Consider the following 17,223-nt stretch of genomic DNA (forward strand, 5'->3'; position numbering starts at 1 on the left):
TTCCCTGTGCTATAAAGTATATTCGGACTGCTTATCTATTTTACACATAGTGGTTTGTATCTCTTAATCCCATACCCCTAATTTGTTTTTGTTTTTAAAATTTTTATTGGAGTATAATTGATTTATAATGTGTTCATTTCAGGTGTACAGCAAAGTGAATCAGTTATACATGTATATATACATATATCCAATTTCTCATTTTTTTTTTTTTTTTTAGATTCTTTTCCCATATAAGTCATACAGAGTATTGAGTAGAGTTTCCTGTGTTATATAGCAGGTCCTTATTAGTTATCTATTTTATATATAGTAGTGTGTATATGTCCATCCCAGTCTCCCAGTTTATCCCTCCCGCCCTTATCCCCTGGTAACCATAAGTTTGTTTTATACATCTGTAACTCTACTTCTGTTTTGCAAATAAGTTCATTTGTAACCATTTTTTTAGATTTCACATATAAACAATATCACATGATATTTGTCTTTCTGTGTTTGACTTACTTCACTCAGTATGACAATCTGAAGGTTCATCCATGTTGCTGCAAATGGCATTATTTTGTTCTTTTTTATGGCTGAGTAATATTCCAATGTGTACATGTACCACATCTTCTTTATCCATTCCTCTGTTGATGGACATTTAGGATGCCTCCATGTCCCAGCTATTGTAGATAGTGCTGCAGTGAACATTGGCATACCCCTAATTTGTACCCCTCTACTTCCCATTCACTTTTGGTAACCACTAATTTGTTTTCTGTATCTGTGCATCTGTTTCTGTTTTGCATGTACATTTATTTGTATTATTTTTTAGATTCCACATATAAGTGGTTATCATACAGTATTTGTTTTCTCTGTCTGAATTGTTTCCTAAGCCTAATATTCTCTAGATCCATCCGTGTTGCTGCAGATGGCAGAATTTCATTCTTTTTAAGGCCGAGTACTATTCCTGTGTGTGTGTGTGCGTGTGTGTGTGTGCGTGTGTGCGCGCACGCGTGCCTACCATATCTTCATCTTTTCTTCTGTTGATCAGCAGTTGGGTTGCTTCCATATCTTGCCTGTTATAAATAGTGCTGCTGTGAACATAGAGGTGCATGTATCTTTTCAAAATAGTGTTTTTGTTCTTTCTGGATATATACCCAGGAGTGAAATTGCTGGATCACATGGTAGTTTTATTTTTAGTTTTCTAAGGAGCCTCCACACTGTTTTGCACAGTAGCTGCACCAACTTATATTCCCACCAACAGTGAACAAAATTTCCCTCTTCTCCACATCTTCTCCAACCTTTGTTATTTTGTGGTCATTTTGATGATTGCCATTCTGATAATTATGAGATGATAAATCTTTTTTTTAAAATATAAATTTATTTATTTATTGACTGTGTTGGGTCTTTGTTGCTGCACGTGGGCTTTCTGGAGTTTCGGAGAGCAGGGACTACTCTTTGTTGCAGTGCGCGAGCTTCTCATTGCAGTGGCTTCTCTTGTTGCAGAGAACAGGCTCTAAGCACACAGGCTTCAGTAGTTGCAGCACATGGACTCAGTAGTTGTGGTACACAGGCTTAGTTGCTCAATGGCATGTGGGATCTTCCCGGACCAGGGCTCGAACCTGTGTCCCCTGCATTGGCAAGCAGATTCTTAACCACTGTGCCACCAGGGAAGTCCCCTCATTGTTTTGATTTGCATTTCTCTAATAATTAATGATATTGTGCATCTTTTCATGTGCCTATTGGTCATGTGTATGTATGCTTTGGAAAAATGTCTCTTTAGGTCTTCTGCCCATTTTTTAAATCTTTTTTTTTAAATTAATTTATTTATTGACTGCAGGTCTTTGTTGCTGCGCGCAGGCTCTCTCTAGTTGCGGGGAGCAGGGGCTACTCTTTGTTGCAGTGCATGGGCTTCTCACTGCGGTGGCTTCTCTTGTTGTGGAGCATGGGCTCTAGGTATGTGGGCCTCAGTAGGTGTGGCACATGGGCTCAATCGTTGTGGCTCGCAGGCTCTGGAGCACAGTCTCTACAGTTGTGGCACACAGGCTTAGTAGCTCTGCAGCATGTGGGATCCTCTGGGACCAGGGCTCAAACCCGCGTCCCCTGCATTGGCAGGCGGATTCCTAACCACTGCACCACCAGGGAAGCTCCTCTGCCCATTTTTTGATTGGATTCTTTGTTTTTTTGTCATTAAGTTGTATGATTTGTTCATGTATTGTGGATATTAACCCCTTGTTTGTCAGTGTCATTTGGACATATTTTCTCCCACTCCATAGTTTGTCTTTGATAATTTGGTATTTTGAATATATTCTTTTCTTTAAAAATTTTACCTATTTCTTAAGGAACTGTCTATATGTATCTTGCTGAAATTTCTATTTTATATTATGAGTAGTTCAGCACCAAAGATTTCTATTATAGGTATTCACTGATCCCAAAGCTGCTATGTTTTACCATTTGAGAATCGTAACATATACAGAAATAATATACTATTTTTAAAGTAAGAAATTGGGATTTTTTTTATTTTAGGCTTATATGATGTTTAATTACATTGAAACTCTTTTCTAGGTCATCCATGCCTGGCTTATTATTTCATCCCTGTTGTTGCTGTTCTTTTTCTCATTCATTTACTTGGGGTAAGTGGTGAAATGTTTGGTCTGTTTTTCAGAAATTAACTTTAGTTGGGCTCTATAACTGTCACTTAAAGAAATGTACTTTGTTGATGAATTATTCTTACAATATAATTGTTTCCATGTGTAGGTCATACTTGGTATATATACAACTAGTTAATAGTATCGATGAGGATATTCTTCTGTTGATCCTTGTTTATAATAAGTAGAACTGAAGGAACTCAAGACTACAGTTAATTCTAAGTCTTTTTAGTAAAGAATTTACTATATTCTTGTAGTGATAATCTATGAATCAGAATGGTAAAGCGTTTCAAGCAAGTGTATAAACATGAATTAATTGATTTTCAGACTTCTATATTGTTTCATCAGTTAGTCTTTTTTTCTTTCAAATGAAATCTTACATGAGAACTTCACATATAAAATAGAAAAAGGTGGAACTGCTCTTTTGAAGAGAATAGAGAGGCTCAGAGATTTGCCTGCCTGGCCTTTCTCTCAGCCCCAGTGGCAGAATACAGGTCGTAAAGCCTTGCACTAGCTCTTAAATTGGGAACAGAAGCAATAAAATTAAAAAATAAATTGGAGAGTTGATTCTTTCGTACAAGCAGGGGGAATGACCATACACAAAAGAAATAAATATAAGAATCTCTATGAAATGGATGATTTTCTAGGAAAAAACTAATTACCAAAACTGACCACTGAAGCATTAGAAAATCTAAGTAGAGCAAAGAAAAAAATACAGAAAGTTGTTGAGAGGCTCTCATCCCACCTCTGCCAATAACAACACTAGGCCCAAATGGTTTCATAGGGAAATTCTATCAAACCTTTAAGGACTGGATAACTCTAATGCTATTTTAACTGTTCCAGGACATAGAAAAAAGAAGAAAAGCTTCCAGATTCTTTTTAAGAAGGCAGGGTAACACTGATACCAAAACCCTATAAATTATCAAGAAGAAGGAAACTGTAGACCATTCCTATTTATTGATGCCAGAAGAGTAACTAAATATTAACAGGATTCAGCAACAACACTTTGAGGGCATAATACGTATGACCAAGTGGAGTTTGTCTGCAGAATGCAGGACTGGTTCCTTGTTAGGAAATATCGATACAAGTCACCATGTACTAAGTCATCATCTCGTACATGTTAACAAGAATTTCATAAAATTCAACACGTGTCCTTGGTCAAATTCCATAATAAAACAGATGATTAGTTCTCTAACATGATAAAATATATGAATCTTATTCTAAAGATCAGTATCATCTGCTTAGGAAAACTTCAGAAGCACACCTGTTACTGTCAGGGCAAGATGGGGATTTCCTTTATCACCATTGTTGTCAGTCATTGCTCTGGAGGGACTAGTGAACACAGTTAAATGAGAGAAAGAAATAACAGCTGTACAATTTGGAAGAGAAGGTCAAATTATCCATAATTAGAGATAAAATGATTGTTTACTTGGTTTCAGAATTAACCAAGAAACAATTAGAGTCACTAAGCAAATTTGGTAAGGCAGCTGCATACAAAATTAATTAGTCAGTATCCAGCATGTAAACAACTAGTTAGAAAACATAATGAAAAGAAAATCTCCCATTTATGATAGCAGCAAGAAAGAAAATATCTAGTATTAAACAATAATTGTTTAAGATCTATTAAGAAATTTTAGGGAGTTCCCTGGTGGTCTAGAGGTTAGGATTTGGCATTTTCACTGCCATGAACTGGATTCAATCCCTGGTCAGGGAACTGAGATCCCGCAAGCCACACGGTGTGGCCAAAATTTTCAAAATAAATAAATAAATAAAATTTAAAATGCCTCTTCAGAGCTTAAAAAGAAGACTTAAAGGGAAAATTTTACCAGGCTACGTAGAAAGAATTAAGATCGTAAAGATATCTGTTCTCTCTACGTGTATTTTAAATTTTAATATAAGCCCAATAAAAATATAAATAGGATTTATTTTTAATCTGGATGATTTTAAATTTTATTTGAAAAAATAAATAAGTGAAGGTACCCCAAAGAATCGTGAAAAAGAAAAAAAAATGAGGGATACTGCTCCTGCCTGATACGAAATTATAAAACTACAATAATTAAAATAGTGACGCCTGCGCTATAAACAGATAGTCAGTAGAAAGATTAGAAAGACTAAAAAAAAATGTTCAAATATATAAAGGAATTTATGATAAAGGTAGTATAGAATCAGTAGACTATAGATGGATTATTTAGTAATTGGTGTTGAGATAATTGGGTAGTCATCTGGAGGAAAAATTTGAATTTCTTCTTTATATCTATACCAGGATAAATTCCAATGGATTAAAAATTTAAATATGAAAGTAAAACCATGAAAGGACTAGAAGAAACCATGGGGGCTGGGGAATTTAAATATATATATATATTTAATTATGTAACTTAAAAGGTCCTTCCTTAAATCTAATGTTTTATATATACACACACAAAACTCAAAAGCCAAGCCAACCAGCCACACCATGAAAAAATCAGAAGATGAATGACAATCTGCTAAGTGTATTTTCAACTCATTTTATAGACAAAGGCTAATTTACTTTATATATAAAGCTCTACATGGCAATAAGATCAACAACAACCTAACAGAAAAAGTGGGCAAAGGATATGAAAAAATAGTTAACAGAAAGAGAAAGACAAGTTACTTTTAAATATATGAAAACATGCACAGCCTCCTTATAAAATTAATGCTAATTAAAGCTATACATTAGGTTAAAAAATATCAAATAGTTTAATAAATATTCTAATTTGGCAAGGTTGAAGGGAAATAAACGCACACATAGGTATAACACTTTCAGAGCAGTTTGGCATATCCATTAAAGTTTTATATGCATATGTCCTGAACCTAGTAATCTGTAGTGATAAACATTGCAGCATTGTTTCTGATAGCAAAAGAATGGAATCAGTCTAAGTATCCATCAATAGAAAACTGGTTAAATAAATTATGGTACATCTGTACAGTAAAGCCATTGAAAAGAATGAGGTACTCTGGTATAGCAATGTGGAAAGTTCTCCAGGAATATTGTTGAGAGAAAAAAGCCTGGTTTAGAACATTGTATATGCTATCATTTGTGTCCAATAAAAAAGTATACTTATGAATGGACACTCTCTGGAAGCATGCACATGCAGTTAGTAATAGTGCTTTCCTTTGGAGAGGGGAACTTTTCACGGAATATGTTGGGAATTTTACATTTTAGGCATGTATTACCTAGCCAAAGACTGGCAATAGTTTTTTGTCTTTTGTTTTTTGCTTTTTTGTTTTGAGTGCTGGGATATCTGAAGTGCTTAATACGAATAAGCTACATCCTCTAGAAATTTCAACATTTATTTTGAAATTTCAAAATGGAGAGATCATCTTTCTGGATGATCTCCAGAATCCAAAGTTGGTGCTTAAATAAACAAGTGCTTTTTTTCTCCTCAGTTACCCATCTTCTATATTTGTATCTCTTTATTTTAAGACGGTGGAATTCTCCCCCTGCCCCCAAAATTAAAATAGTATTTTCTTCATTATAAAAATTCATTCATTCATTGTGGGAGAAAAAAAGAAAGAAAGAAAAGAAAAGTTAAAAAAATTCCAAACTCCCATCATCTAAAGATAAGTCCTGCATCTTTTCAGGAATTACTATATCGATCTCTTGCTCTCTCTTCTCACACACTGTTTCATGTAAATGAGATCATATTTTTTTTTCAGGCATAATGTATCATGCCTATATCCCATGTTTGTGTGTATGTGTATAAAGCATACATATATGTATATATATGTGAAATAGATGCACTAAATTTAATTTTATGAAAATAATATTGTATGTCCTAAGCTCTAAAATTTATTTTGCATGTTTAATTTTTTCCAATTTCAGATACTTCAAACAAGCATTTCCCAAAGTATAGATAGAATAGCATCTTAAGTGTTATATGGCCTTTTTTAAAAAAAATTTTTATACTAAGTTTTACAGCTATGGCCTGTGATACTGGTTTCCCATTTACATGACTGATACAGAGTTTTCTGTTCAAATAAGCTCAACTTTAGGAAAAAAAGTGAATTAATGTAAAGAAAGATATGATAAAAGTGTGAAGCTGGGATATGAATACTTAATGAATATCTATGTTAGAACCATAGTTCTAAAAAATGTTTTGATGAAACTTACTGTATGTAAATCCTTTTAGATATCTGTTTAATTTTTTTCAGGGAAGTGTTTAAAACCTATAATGTTGCCATGGACTACATTACGGTTGCGCTCCTGATCTGGAACTTTGGTGTGGTGGGAATGATTGCCATTCACTGGAAAGGTCCACTGAGACTCCAGCAGGCGTATCTTATTATGATCAGTGCCCTCATGGCCCTGGTATTTATCAAGTACCTCCCGGAGTGGACCGCGTGGCTCATCTTGGCTGTGATTTCAGTATATGGTAAAACCCAAGACTGACATTTTGTTCATCACAGAAATACCTCCTGGTGTGTTTTCCTTCCTCTTCTAGTTATCTTGACTTAGGGGAAATGATAACCGTAGTGTCCCACAGCTTTTCAGTAAATACTCAGTTAACTATAATATCTTTTTCATATAAAGGTTTCAGGCTTTTTGAGTTAAGTTCTTTAAAAATGTTTTATTAATTTCCCCACTTTAACTCAGTGATGAGTTAATGGAAGGATCCACAGACTGCTGGCCTAAAACTTAGATTCACATCCCATCACTACCGCTGACAGCCTTTATGACTTTAGGAAAGTGACTCGGGCCCTTTGAGCTTCAGTTTCCTCATTTGGAAAATGGGAACAGTGCTTCTCAGAGTTGTAAGAGTTCAGAATATATGTTGACAAGCACTAGCAGAGTGTTTGACACACATAAAATGCTCGAGTAATTTTTAATATAAAAATTAGGTTAACTATTTTTTATAAGGCAAGTTGGGTAGAATTACTCTTTTAAAGATAAAACTTACTTGGGCAGTGTGAGCTTCAAATTTATTAGCAACCAGTGTGACATGGATCCTGAAAAGTCGAAATATACCTTAGCAGTGAATAACCAAGGTGTGAACTCTGTAACTGTTTCCCAGCATGAAAGCCAAAAAGAGATCCGTTTTCAGAGGTCAGTATGTGATCTCTATATGATAAATGCAGTGTTCTTTCATCATCCCTATTCAAATGCTTATTAAAATGTGAGGTGACCTGTGGTAGAAAACCCCATCATTCCACTTGATTGATGTCTGTGGAAATAGAATTGGATTGGCTCTGTTCTCTTATTCAAGCAGTCAGTCATAGAACTGTAGAAGTCATATACTCTCTGTGACTGATTTTCATGATGACTTTAGGTTACGTAGTACTTATATATGGTTTGCAGAGTACTCATCCTTTATCACACAGCTGTGATCAAGAATGCCAGTTCTGCACTCCAATCAGCAACTGGTTAATACTTTTCAGTCAGAGAATTTACCAATATGTTCTTCTGTTCAGTGCCTTTTTAAACAGCCACAGTTTGCCTTCACCATCAAAGGGACACATTATATCTTTACCTAGCAGATTCATGGGGTAGTTTTGCAGCCCTACTACTGTTGCACATAATCTTTGCAGGCTGGATCTTAACCACGTCCGACTTCCTCCAGGAGCACAGATATAACATCGCACTGATGATATCACCCCTGAATAAATTCATTCGATCTACCTGGTGAGGACATACAGATATTCACAATAGAGCGCACAAGGGAGATGGCGTTTCCCTGTACATAGTACAAGGCTCTGCCCCCTCAGTGAAATTCCTGAAAATTATTTGGTAAGCTGAGGGCTTCTGCATCTCCAACGCTGTCAAGAAATAGTTGACCCTCTCTGCGCCCACAGTGTTAAAACAAGCCCAGTATCTTTTAGGCCTTTTCGGGATCTGGAAGCAGCATACTCTTAATTTACAAATTTTACTTAAGCCTACTTATACTGTTACAAATTGGCCCATCTTGAAGGGGGCCTCCTACAACATAAGGTTCTAGAATCTGTCTAAATTGTAATACAGTAATTACTTCTGTTAGTGTCCCTTCTTCCACCCCCAGAGAATCATTCACTGTAGGGACTTTAACAGCCTCTTCTCATACCTCCTGAAATCTCTGGACCACTCACTATGATCATAAGCTGCCCACAGATTTCTGGTGTGAGAAACTACCCTTTTCAGTCCCATGCTGTGCATGTTTAGAATGGCGATTCCTGACTACATACTGAGCTTTTCTGGAAACAGGTTTTCACAGGACCTGAACCTGTGAGGCTCCATGTCATTATGCCCCATATCTTCATATCATGGAGGCAGCATTCTACAAGCTCAGCACAGCCACCAGGGCCTCCTTGCTAAGACAGAAATGTTGGTACGATAGAGCTAAGTCTGGGCCCCCTGGAGTATCTCACCCACAAGAGAGGATGGCCTCTTCTTTCCTCAGTTTCTTGCCAGTTGACAAGGTGCTAGAGGGGGTCACCCTTCTCTTGGAGCCCTGGCTACCTCGGGAGCTCTTTGGGATCAAATGAGTGAACAAACAGCAGTGGGAGTTTGCACACTTTATGGACAGCATCAAAACCGCATGTGAAGGAGCTCACTGCAGAGCTGTGCTTTTCATTCCTTACTCCAAGCATTCTTGATCAAGAGTGGGATCCAAGGCTCAGCAAAAGTAGCTGAACTTTGGGCAGTTGTCTTATTCTGGCCAACAGTTGGCTCTGTGTGTGCATTTTTGCAGAGCCTTGGAACATTGCCAGTGGTCTAGCCATCTGGTTCTGCCAGTGGTAGCAACAGCAATTACTTATCCAGATTTTCCCTCTTTAGGGAAAATAACTGAGGATCTCTTGCCTCACATATACCAAAAATAGAAATCAAAGTTATATATGTCTCTGTACATATTAAACCCACGATAGAGCCCTCCTCACTTTATCCACTTTGGAGTTCCAGACATTGTTATAGTAACCATTTCACTTCTAAATATACAATGCTGGGCTCTTGAACAGGGTGTGCAGTGGAATACTTTCACCACCGTTACAGTCTCACGCTACAGGCCTCACAAGGCACCATTATGACATACTAGAGCAAGTTAAAACTTAATTAAATGAAACATCAGGGGTGAATCATAATGAGTTTGATTCCATTTTTGATATTTAAAAAAAAAAAAAAGGGATGCCAGTTATGGAGACACACTGCCTGGGTTCAAATCCAGACTCTTCCATTCCTATCATTTATTGGGTATGTGGCCACAGACACATTACTCAACCCCCCACATCTTAGTTCTTATGAAGGTTAAATTAAGCAATGCATATAGTACACATGTATAACAGTATCTATCAGTAAATATTAGCTGTTTTTAAAAATATCCTGTGAGCACTATTTACAGTAGCCAGGACATGGAAGCAACCTAAATGCCCGTCAGCAAATGAATGGATAAAGAAGATGTGGCATATGTATACAATGGAATATTACTCAGCTATAAAAAGGAATGAGATGGAGCTATATGTAATGAGGTGGATAGACCTAGAGTCTGTCATACAGAATGAAGTAAGTCAGAAAGAGAAAGACAAATATTGTATGCTAACTCATATATACGGAATCTAAAAATGGTACTGATGAACTCAGTGACAAGACAAGAGCAAGGACGCAGATGCAGAGAATGGACCAGAGAACTCGAGGTTTGGTGGGGCGGGGGGTGAAGGGGAAGCTGAGACAAAGTGAGAGAGTAGCATAGACATATATATACTACCAACTGTAAAATAGATAGCCAGTGGGAAGCTGCTGTATAACAAAGGGAGTTCAACTCGAGGATGGATGATGCCTTAGAGGACTGGGACAGGGAGGGTTGGGGGGGGTCGAGGGAGGGAGGGAATACGGGGATATGTGTATAAATACAGATGATTGAACTTGGTGTACCTCAAAAAAATAATTTTAAAAAAGTATCCTGTGAAGTAAGCAGGGCAGTTATCCTTGTTTTACTCCTAAGAACCTGAAGTTTGTAGAAGTAAAGTGTTTGCTCAAGCTTACAGCATTTGATCTAGATTCTGAGTCCTAAGTCCCGTAGTCTTTCTACTACATTACACTGTTTCTCCCATCAACCCTGTTTCTTCCTTATATATACAGATTATCTCTATAAACCTTTGAGTTCCTTTAAAATAAGAGACTTTTGTGTCCAACATTTAGAGTAACAATTCTTAACTCTGTTTTCATAAAATCTCAAGATGTCTCAATCTGTCACAAAGGTTGTTCTAAGAATTTCAAAGAAAAATTAATTTTAATTCACTTTACTTGCTCTAAAAAATAAGGGTTTATCATTTAGCAATTCTATAAGGAGGAATGTGTTGTAATACCAAGATAGTTATAGAACATTACAGGTTGAAACAGGTTGAAAATCTCATTATTTCAGAGCATGGCAAATTTCCCTTTTCACATCCGAAATAAATCAAAGTGGAAGCAGTGAGAGCAGAGATTTCTGTGTGTGGGGTGGGGGGTGGGGTGGGGTGGTATGTGTGTTTTATTGTAGTAGTGATGGTAGTAGTAGCAGTAGTAGTAGTGTACAAGAAGACATGACCACTTGCAGATGCGAGGTTTTTTACTTAAATGCATCTGAATGATAGTAATGTCAACACAAGCTATATTGTCTTCCTTTACAAATTTACCTATATCTGTTTTATGTTGTTAAATGTTTGAAATTGTTTTCTATATTTCTATACTCTGAATTTTCACGACACAGCAAATGTAAGAAAAATTGTAGTTGGAGAGAAATGGTGGTAGAATCAAGAATAATTTACACATATTACTTCCTCCTCTGAGTTGTTTTTGTAAAATAAGACACTTTTCAACACCACACGTGTTCAGAGACCAAATATTTGTGAAGCGCTTTTGACAGGAGAACTAAAGAAACGCTAAACTCATGCAGAGGTTTATTATTTTGTTTTGTCTAAATTTACTGCCCTCTTATTTCAAGTAACCCTATGTAGTACATATGATGTTTTCAAAAAGGGGAGGAGACGAATCTCTTTACTCTGTTCTTCGTATTTTGAAAAGTTCAGTCAAATCCCTTCTATTAAATCCCTCCTAGAGTAAACCTTCAGTGTGTGGCTTATAGGTATGTTTTGTTTGGTAAAGGCTTGTCCTAGTTTCTGCTTATTGGAAATTGACAACTGCTCTAGAATAATTCTGTCTTGTCATTACTTCTGCCTCTTTTCTTCAAAGTGGGGAGACTTATTCCTAGAACCCAATGATGATACACTGTAAACTAACCAAATAGCAATCAAACCAAAATGAAATTTGTACAGATCTGTGTGGTTTCACGTATTTTGTTTAGATTGTCTCCTCCCCCCTTCCGCCACCAGCTTACTTGCTGTTTATTTCATATTCGTTCAACATCTTTCTGTGTAAAAACAATTAAACCGTTTCAATTGGTTAATTCCTCCCTAACACACCCAATATATTTTTCAGATGTCTTTTCTGTTTTTTCTTTTTCTAGATTTAGTGGCTGTTTTGTGTCCAAAAGGCCCACTTCGTTTGTTGGTTGAAACAGCTCAGGAGAGAAATGAAACTCTCTTTCCAGCTCTTATTTACTCTTGTAAGTATTTCAGAATGGTGTTAAATTAGTAAACAGCTTAGAATTTAGAGAGATTCAAATACATGTAATTATGGTCATTATAATGGTACTTTTTCTCACCTTAAATGCATAGCATTGATGGAACTCCTGTAGATCTGTTTCCTTGCAAATTAATACCTTCTACCTCAGGGGTCCCTGACCCACGGGCTGAGGACTGCTGCTGGTCCTCGACCTGTTAGGAACCAGGCCGCACAGCAGGAGGTGAGCGGCAGGAGAGCACATGAAGCTTCATCTTGCTGCTCCCTGTCGCTCACATTACCTCCCGAACCATCCACATAGCGCCCCCCCCCCCCACCCCCGCCCCAGTCCATGGAAAAATTGTCTTCCACGAAACTGGGCCCTGGTGCCAAAAAGGTTGGGGACCGCTGTTCTGCCTGACATTGGTTCAAGAGAGTTTTCGGTATGTGTGGAAATAGAAGAAATATTTAGAGACTGGGGAGCCAGTGTTCTCATTTAAAATCTTATTAATCAAGAACTATTGAGTACTTGTCCTATACATATATTATAGGTGGATCCTGCACTAGCATATGGAAAGGATTGTACTTTTCCTTCAGAATGTGTTTGCCCTTTTTCTTGGTTTGTTTTAGAGTCATACTGTTCCTAATCATTCAGTAAATATTTATTGGTCATCGATCTGACCCACTCCCACAGAACTGTAAAGGATATAAAGATGATTAAGAGGGACTTCCCTGGTGGTCCAGTGGTTAAGACTCCATGCTTCCAATGCAGGGGGCACACGTTCAATCCCTGGTTGGGGAACTAGGATCCCCACATGCTGCGTGACACAGCCAAAAAATAAATTTAAAAAAAATTATTAAGATACTTTGCTTTCCCTCAGAGCACATTTCCCCAACCAGGGATTGAATCCCGGCCCTCCACAGTGAAAGTGTGGTGTCCTAACCACTGGGCTGTAGGGAATTTCCCTTGCTTACAATTTAGAAGTGAGATGAGACAAGTATATAAACAACATTCAAGGCAGACTGTTATTATCAGACTCAGAAGAAACACAACGTACAGAAAGCTCAAAACAGGGAAAATCTGAATGGGGAATCAGGAAAGGCTTCATGGAAGAGACAGCATTTGGATTGAACCTTTTAAGGGTGGGTAGGATTTCAGCAAGCACAGATGGAAGAGGCAATTCCAAAAGTGAGCTTGTCACAAAGAATGGCTTGGAGGCATAAGTGTGGTGCATCTTTATCAGATTTCAAGTGTTCAAGTTGACTAGAACATGGGGTACAAAATAGGGAGAGTACTAGAGGTGGGTTTGGAAAGGCACTTAGGGCAAGATCAAGGATAGCTTTGAGTTTAGATCTCTGTGTTCTATTCATGATCGCTTGGGAATCAGATGGTTCTTGAACAGAAGAGTATTGTGATCAGAGCTGTGCCTTTGTAAGCTTGCAGTGCTGTGCAAGATGAATGGGAGGGGTGAGAACTGAGATAACGGGAAGCATAGCTAAGCAGATATTGCCATGATATAGGTGGAAAATAATGAGAGTCTGAATTACAGGATTGGTAATGGCAATCGAGGGAAAGGCCTCCAGGAGAGCTTCTGGAGGAGATAGTGTCAGTCATTCTTAGTGACGAGTGAGAGAAGTTGAAAGCCTAAAGGAAGGACAGTGAGGAAGAGTGGTTTTTCTAATTTGAGAAATCTGTGTAGTGTTGCCTGTGGCCCAGATCTAGTTTTCTTGGCAGGACCTATGAGCCATCCAGGTAGAAATTTCCAGCAGGAGCTTAGAAATGAAATACCAGTGCAAAGGGAAAGGTTGATAATAGAGATGCAGAATTGAAGAGCATCAGCATGGAGGTGGGAGTGGCAGCTGTGGGAGTGGATGAGTGATTCAGGTGAAAGGGGAAGAGAATAGGATACCAGGAATAGATCTTTGTCAACTACTATGTTTAGAGAGTGAGAAATGAAGAAAGAATGGTAAAGGGAATGTAAGAAAATATCAGAAAATTGGGAAAACCAGCATTTTTCACTTAGCAATAGCATGACTGTTTCTTCATATCAGTACATGAAATGTCTGCATAGTTTTCTCTTATATAGATATTTAATAAAGGATATCTTTATTGATAGACGTTTAGATCATTTCCATTACAAACAATACTTGCAGAGAACATTTATGAATTTGTGAATATTGTTGTACAGATACATTCGTAGAAATGGAATTGCTAAGTCAAAGGATGTGTGCCTTTAAATTTTCATAGAAAAGTTGCTCAATCACTAATCATTATAGAAATGCAAGTCAAAGCCACAATGAGGTATCACCTCACACCCGTCAGAATGGCCATCATCAGAACATCTAAAAACAATAAATGCTGGAGAGGGTGGGGAGAAAAGGGAACCCTCCTGCATTGTTGGTGGGAATGTAAGTTGGTACAGCCACTATGGAAAACAGTTTGGAGGTTCCTTAAAAAACTAAAAACAGAACTACCATATGATCCAGTAATCCCACTCCTGGGCATATACCCAGAGAAAACCATAATCCAAAAAGAAACATGTACCATAATGTTCATTGCAGCACTACTTACAATCGCGAGAACATGGAAGCAACCTAAATGCCTATCAACAGATGAATGGATAAAGAAGATGTGGCATGTATACAGTGGAATATTACTCAGCCATAGAAAGGAATGAAATGGAGCTATATGTATTCAGGTGGTTAGACTTAGAGTCTGTCATACAGAGTGAAGTAAGCCAGAAAGAGAAAAACAAATATTGTATGCTAACTCATATATATGGAATCTAAAAAAATGGTACTGATGAACCCAGTGACAGGGCAAGAATAAGGATACAGAGGCAGAGAATGGACTGATGGACACGGGGTTGGGGGGCAGGGGGTGAAGGGGAAGCTGGGATGAAGTGAGAGAGTAGCATAGACATATATACACTACCAACTGTAAAATAGATAGCTAGTGGGAGGTTGCTGTATAACAAAGGGAGATCAACTCAATGATGGGTGATGCCTTAGAGGGCCAGGACAGGGAGGGTGGGAGGGAGTTGCGGGAGGGAGGGGATATGGGGATATATGTATAAATACAGCTGATTCACTTTGGTGTACCTCAAAAGCTGGTACAAGAGTGTAAAGCAATTACATTCCAATAAAAAGCTAAAAAAAAAAGAAAAAGAAAAATGTTGATAGATACTGCCAGATTGCCTCCTCAAAAGGCTGTACCAGTTCATATTCTCTTCAGAGTGTGAAGGTCCTAAATTCCTAACACCTTCATTATTGCTTGTAGGTATATGTGTATGGGAAACTGATAAGCAAAAAACATCTTATTTTTCATCTTGGCTTATTAACTAATAACTATTAGTTAATAGTTATTAATTAATAACAATGATTATTTGGACTTTTTCATGTATTTTTTAGCTGCATATTTTAATTTCTTGTTTAATGACTGGCTTGGTATAATATTCTTTTCCATGCTTTTAGAATTAATTTTTAATCATACAAGTAATACGTTAATACTTTATCATTGAAAAACGTTTTGAATTACAGATGAAATTAAATTTCACTCTAGCTGTCATCCCCAATCTTAATACTCACCACACAGTTACTTACCAGTATTATCACTTTGATATATATCCTTTTGGACTTTTGGCCTATTTTTCTGTTGAGTTATTGAAAAAGCAGAGTTTCAAGAAGGAGGGAATGTCAGATGCTATAACGAAGTCAAAGATAATGAGGACTAAGTAAACCATATAGAATTTGGTGCTTTAGACATCTTCAGTGACATTTAAGGGAGCAATTTCAGTAGAATGATCGGACCAGAAGCAATATTCCAAAGGGAGAAAGTGTGCGTGTGTGTGTGTGTGTGTGTGTGTCTGCCTGCCTGCCTGCCTGCCTGCCTGCCTGCCTGCCTGCCTGCCTGCCTGTCTGCCTGTCAGTCTGGGTTTTGCTGGAGCTGTCAGTGGAAGTGATGCAGTGGGCAGAGACTGGGTGATGAAGAAGGAGAGGTAACTATCACCTCCTGCTTCACCACAGGCAGACCAGTGGTGACTTGAGAAGAGAACAGGTTTGAGGAAACATGGTTCCAGAAGGGAGAAGGTTGAGGGAAGGGAGCCGGTGGAGAAAGGCTTTGAAGAGACCAGCAAGAAGGAATAATTATTGGAGCAAAGTAATAAACGAAGCAGGTAGAAATTGCTCTAAGAGTTCAGGAGGAGGAGTTAGATGAGAACAGTGAAAGACCTGGAAGGAAGGAGAAGACAGAAAAGCAGAAGATAGTGAAACAGAGAGAGGTCAGGTTGGGAGCATGTTAGTTGACCTCGATCTTTCTTGTGAACTTGATGTTGTCATTTGTGGGAAGTGGAGAAAGTGGGGGTTGTGCGTGTAGCTGGAGAAGTCTGGTAAAGTTTTAGAACACCCAGTGTCTGAAATACAAGGTTCTTTCTCTTACTTTTTTCCCAATATAAATTTATTATCATGTGCCTACAGTGTTTTTCAGCCGCAAAGAACAGACGAGGTTTTGAGCATCAGTATTTTCCTCTTAATGAGCATTTGGGTGTGAGCTTCTTCTGTGTTATTCCTGGAAATCAAAATCCACTATTTATATATTTTACATTGGTGCATACAGAATGTTATACCAGCTGTTAATAGTGAATGCTAGGAATTTAGACTAAGGAATATACTTGTAAAAGTGTAGAAGGATGTTCACTGAAGCAACACTTATATTAAGAAATAAATGGAAATAACCTAAATGTCCATCAAAAGGGGACACTTTCAGATAATTATGGTACATTCATACAGTGGATGGTTGTGCAACCATTTAAAAGAATGAAGTAGCTCTGTGTATTTCTGATTATTTTTTAAATGTCAAAGATTATATATTAAATATAAAAAGCAAGATTTAAAGCAATACATGCAATAGTGTATGGAAGGAGTGGGGAAAAGAGCTGTATATGTATGAATGTGTGTGTATATATATAAAATCCCAGTGATACATTTCAGAACTGATGTTATACTAGTGTTTACCTCGGAAGTGCAGTTCAGAGACTGAGGCAACTTTTACATTTTTTCTTATATCTTTGTCTACTTGCA

The 17,223-nt window shown here is 37.5% G+C and overlaps 1 protein-coding gene across 3 annotated transcripts in view; it reads left to right on the plus strand.

The window, feature by feature from the left end:
- PSEN1 (presenilin 1) overlaps positions 1 to 17,223 on the plus strand; it is a 76,302-nt gene that overhangs the window by 41,380 nt on the left and 17,699 nt on the right. For all 3 annotated transcript variants that reach the window (XM_057733746.1, XM_057733747.1, XM_057733748.1), the window contains 3 exons: positions 2,536 to 2,603; positions 6,792 to 7,012; positions 12,050 to 12,148. In XM_057733746.1, the coding sequence (XP_057589729.1) occupies positions 2,536 to 2,603; positions 6,792 to 7,012; positions 12,050 to 12,148 (388 nt within the window). The remainder of the gene's footprint in view (positions 1 to 2,535; positions 2,604 to 6,791; positions 7,013 to 12,049; positions 12,149 to 17,223) is intronic.

This window comes from Hippopotamus amphibius, chromosome 4, assembly GCF_030028045.1.
Source record: "Hippopotamus amphibius kiboko isolate mHipAmp2 chromosome 4, mHipAmp2.hap2, whole genome shotgun sequence".
In the NCBI taxonomy this organism is placed as follows: Eukaryota; Metazoa; Chordata; class Mammalia; order Artiodactyla; family Hippopotamidae; genus Hippopotamus; species Hippopotamus amphibius.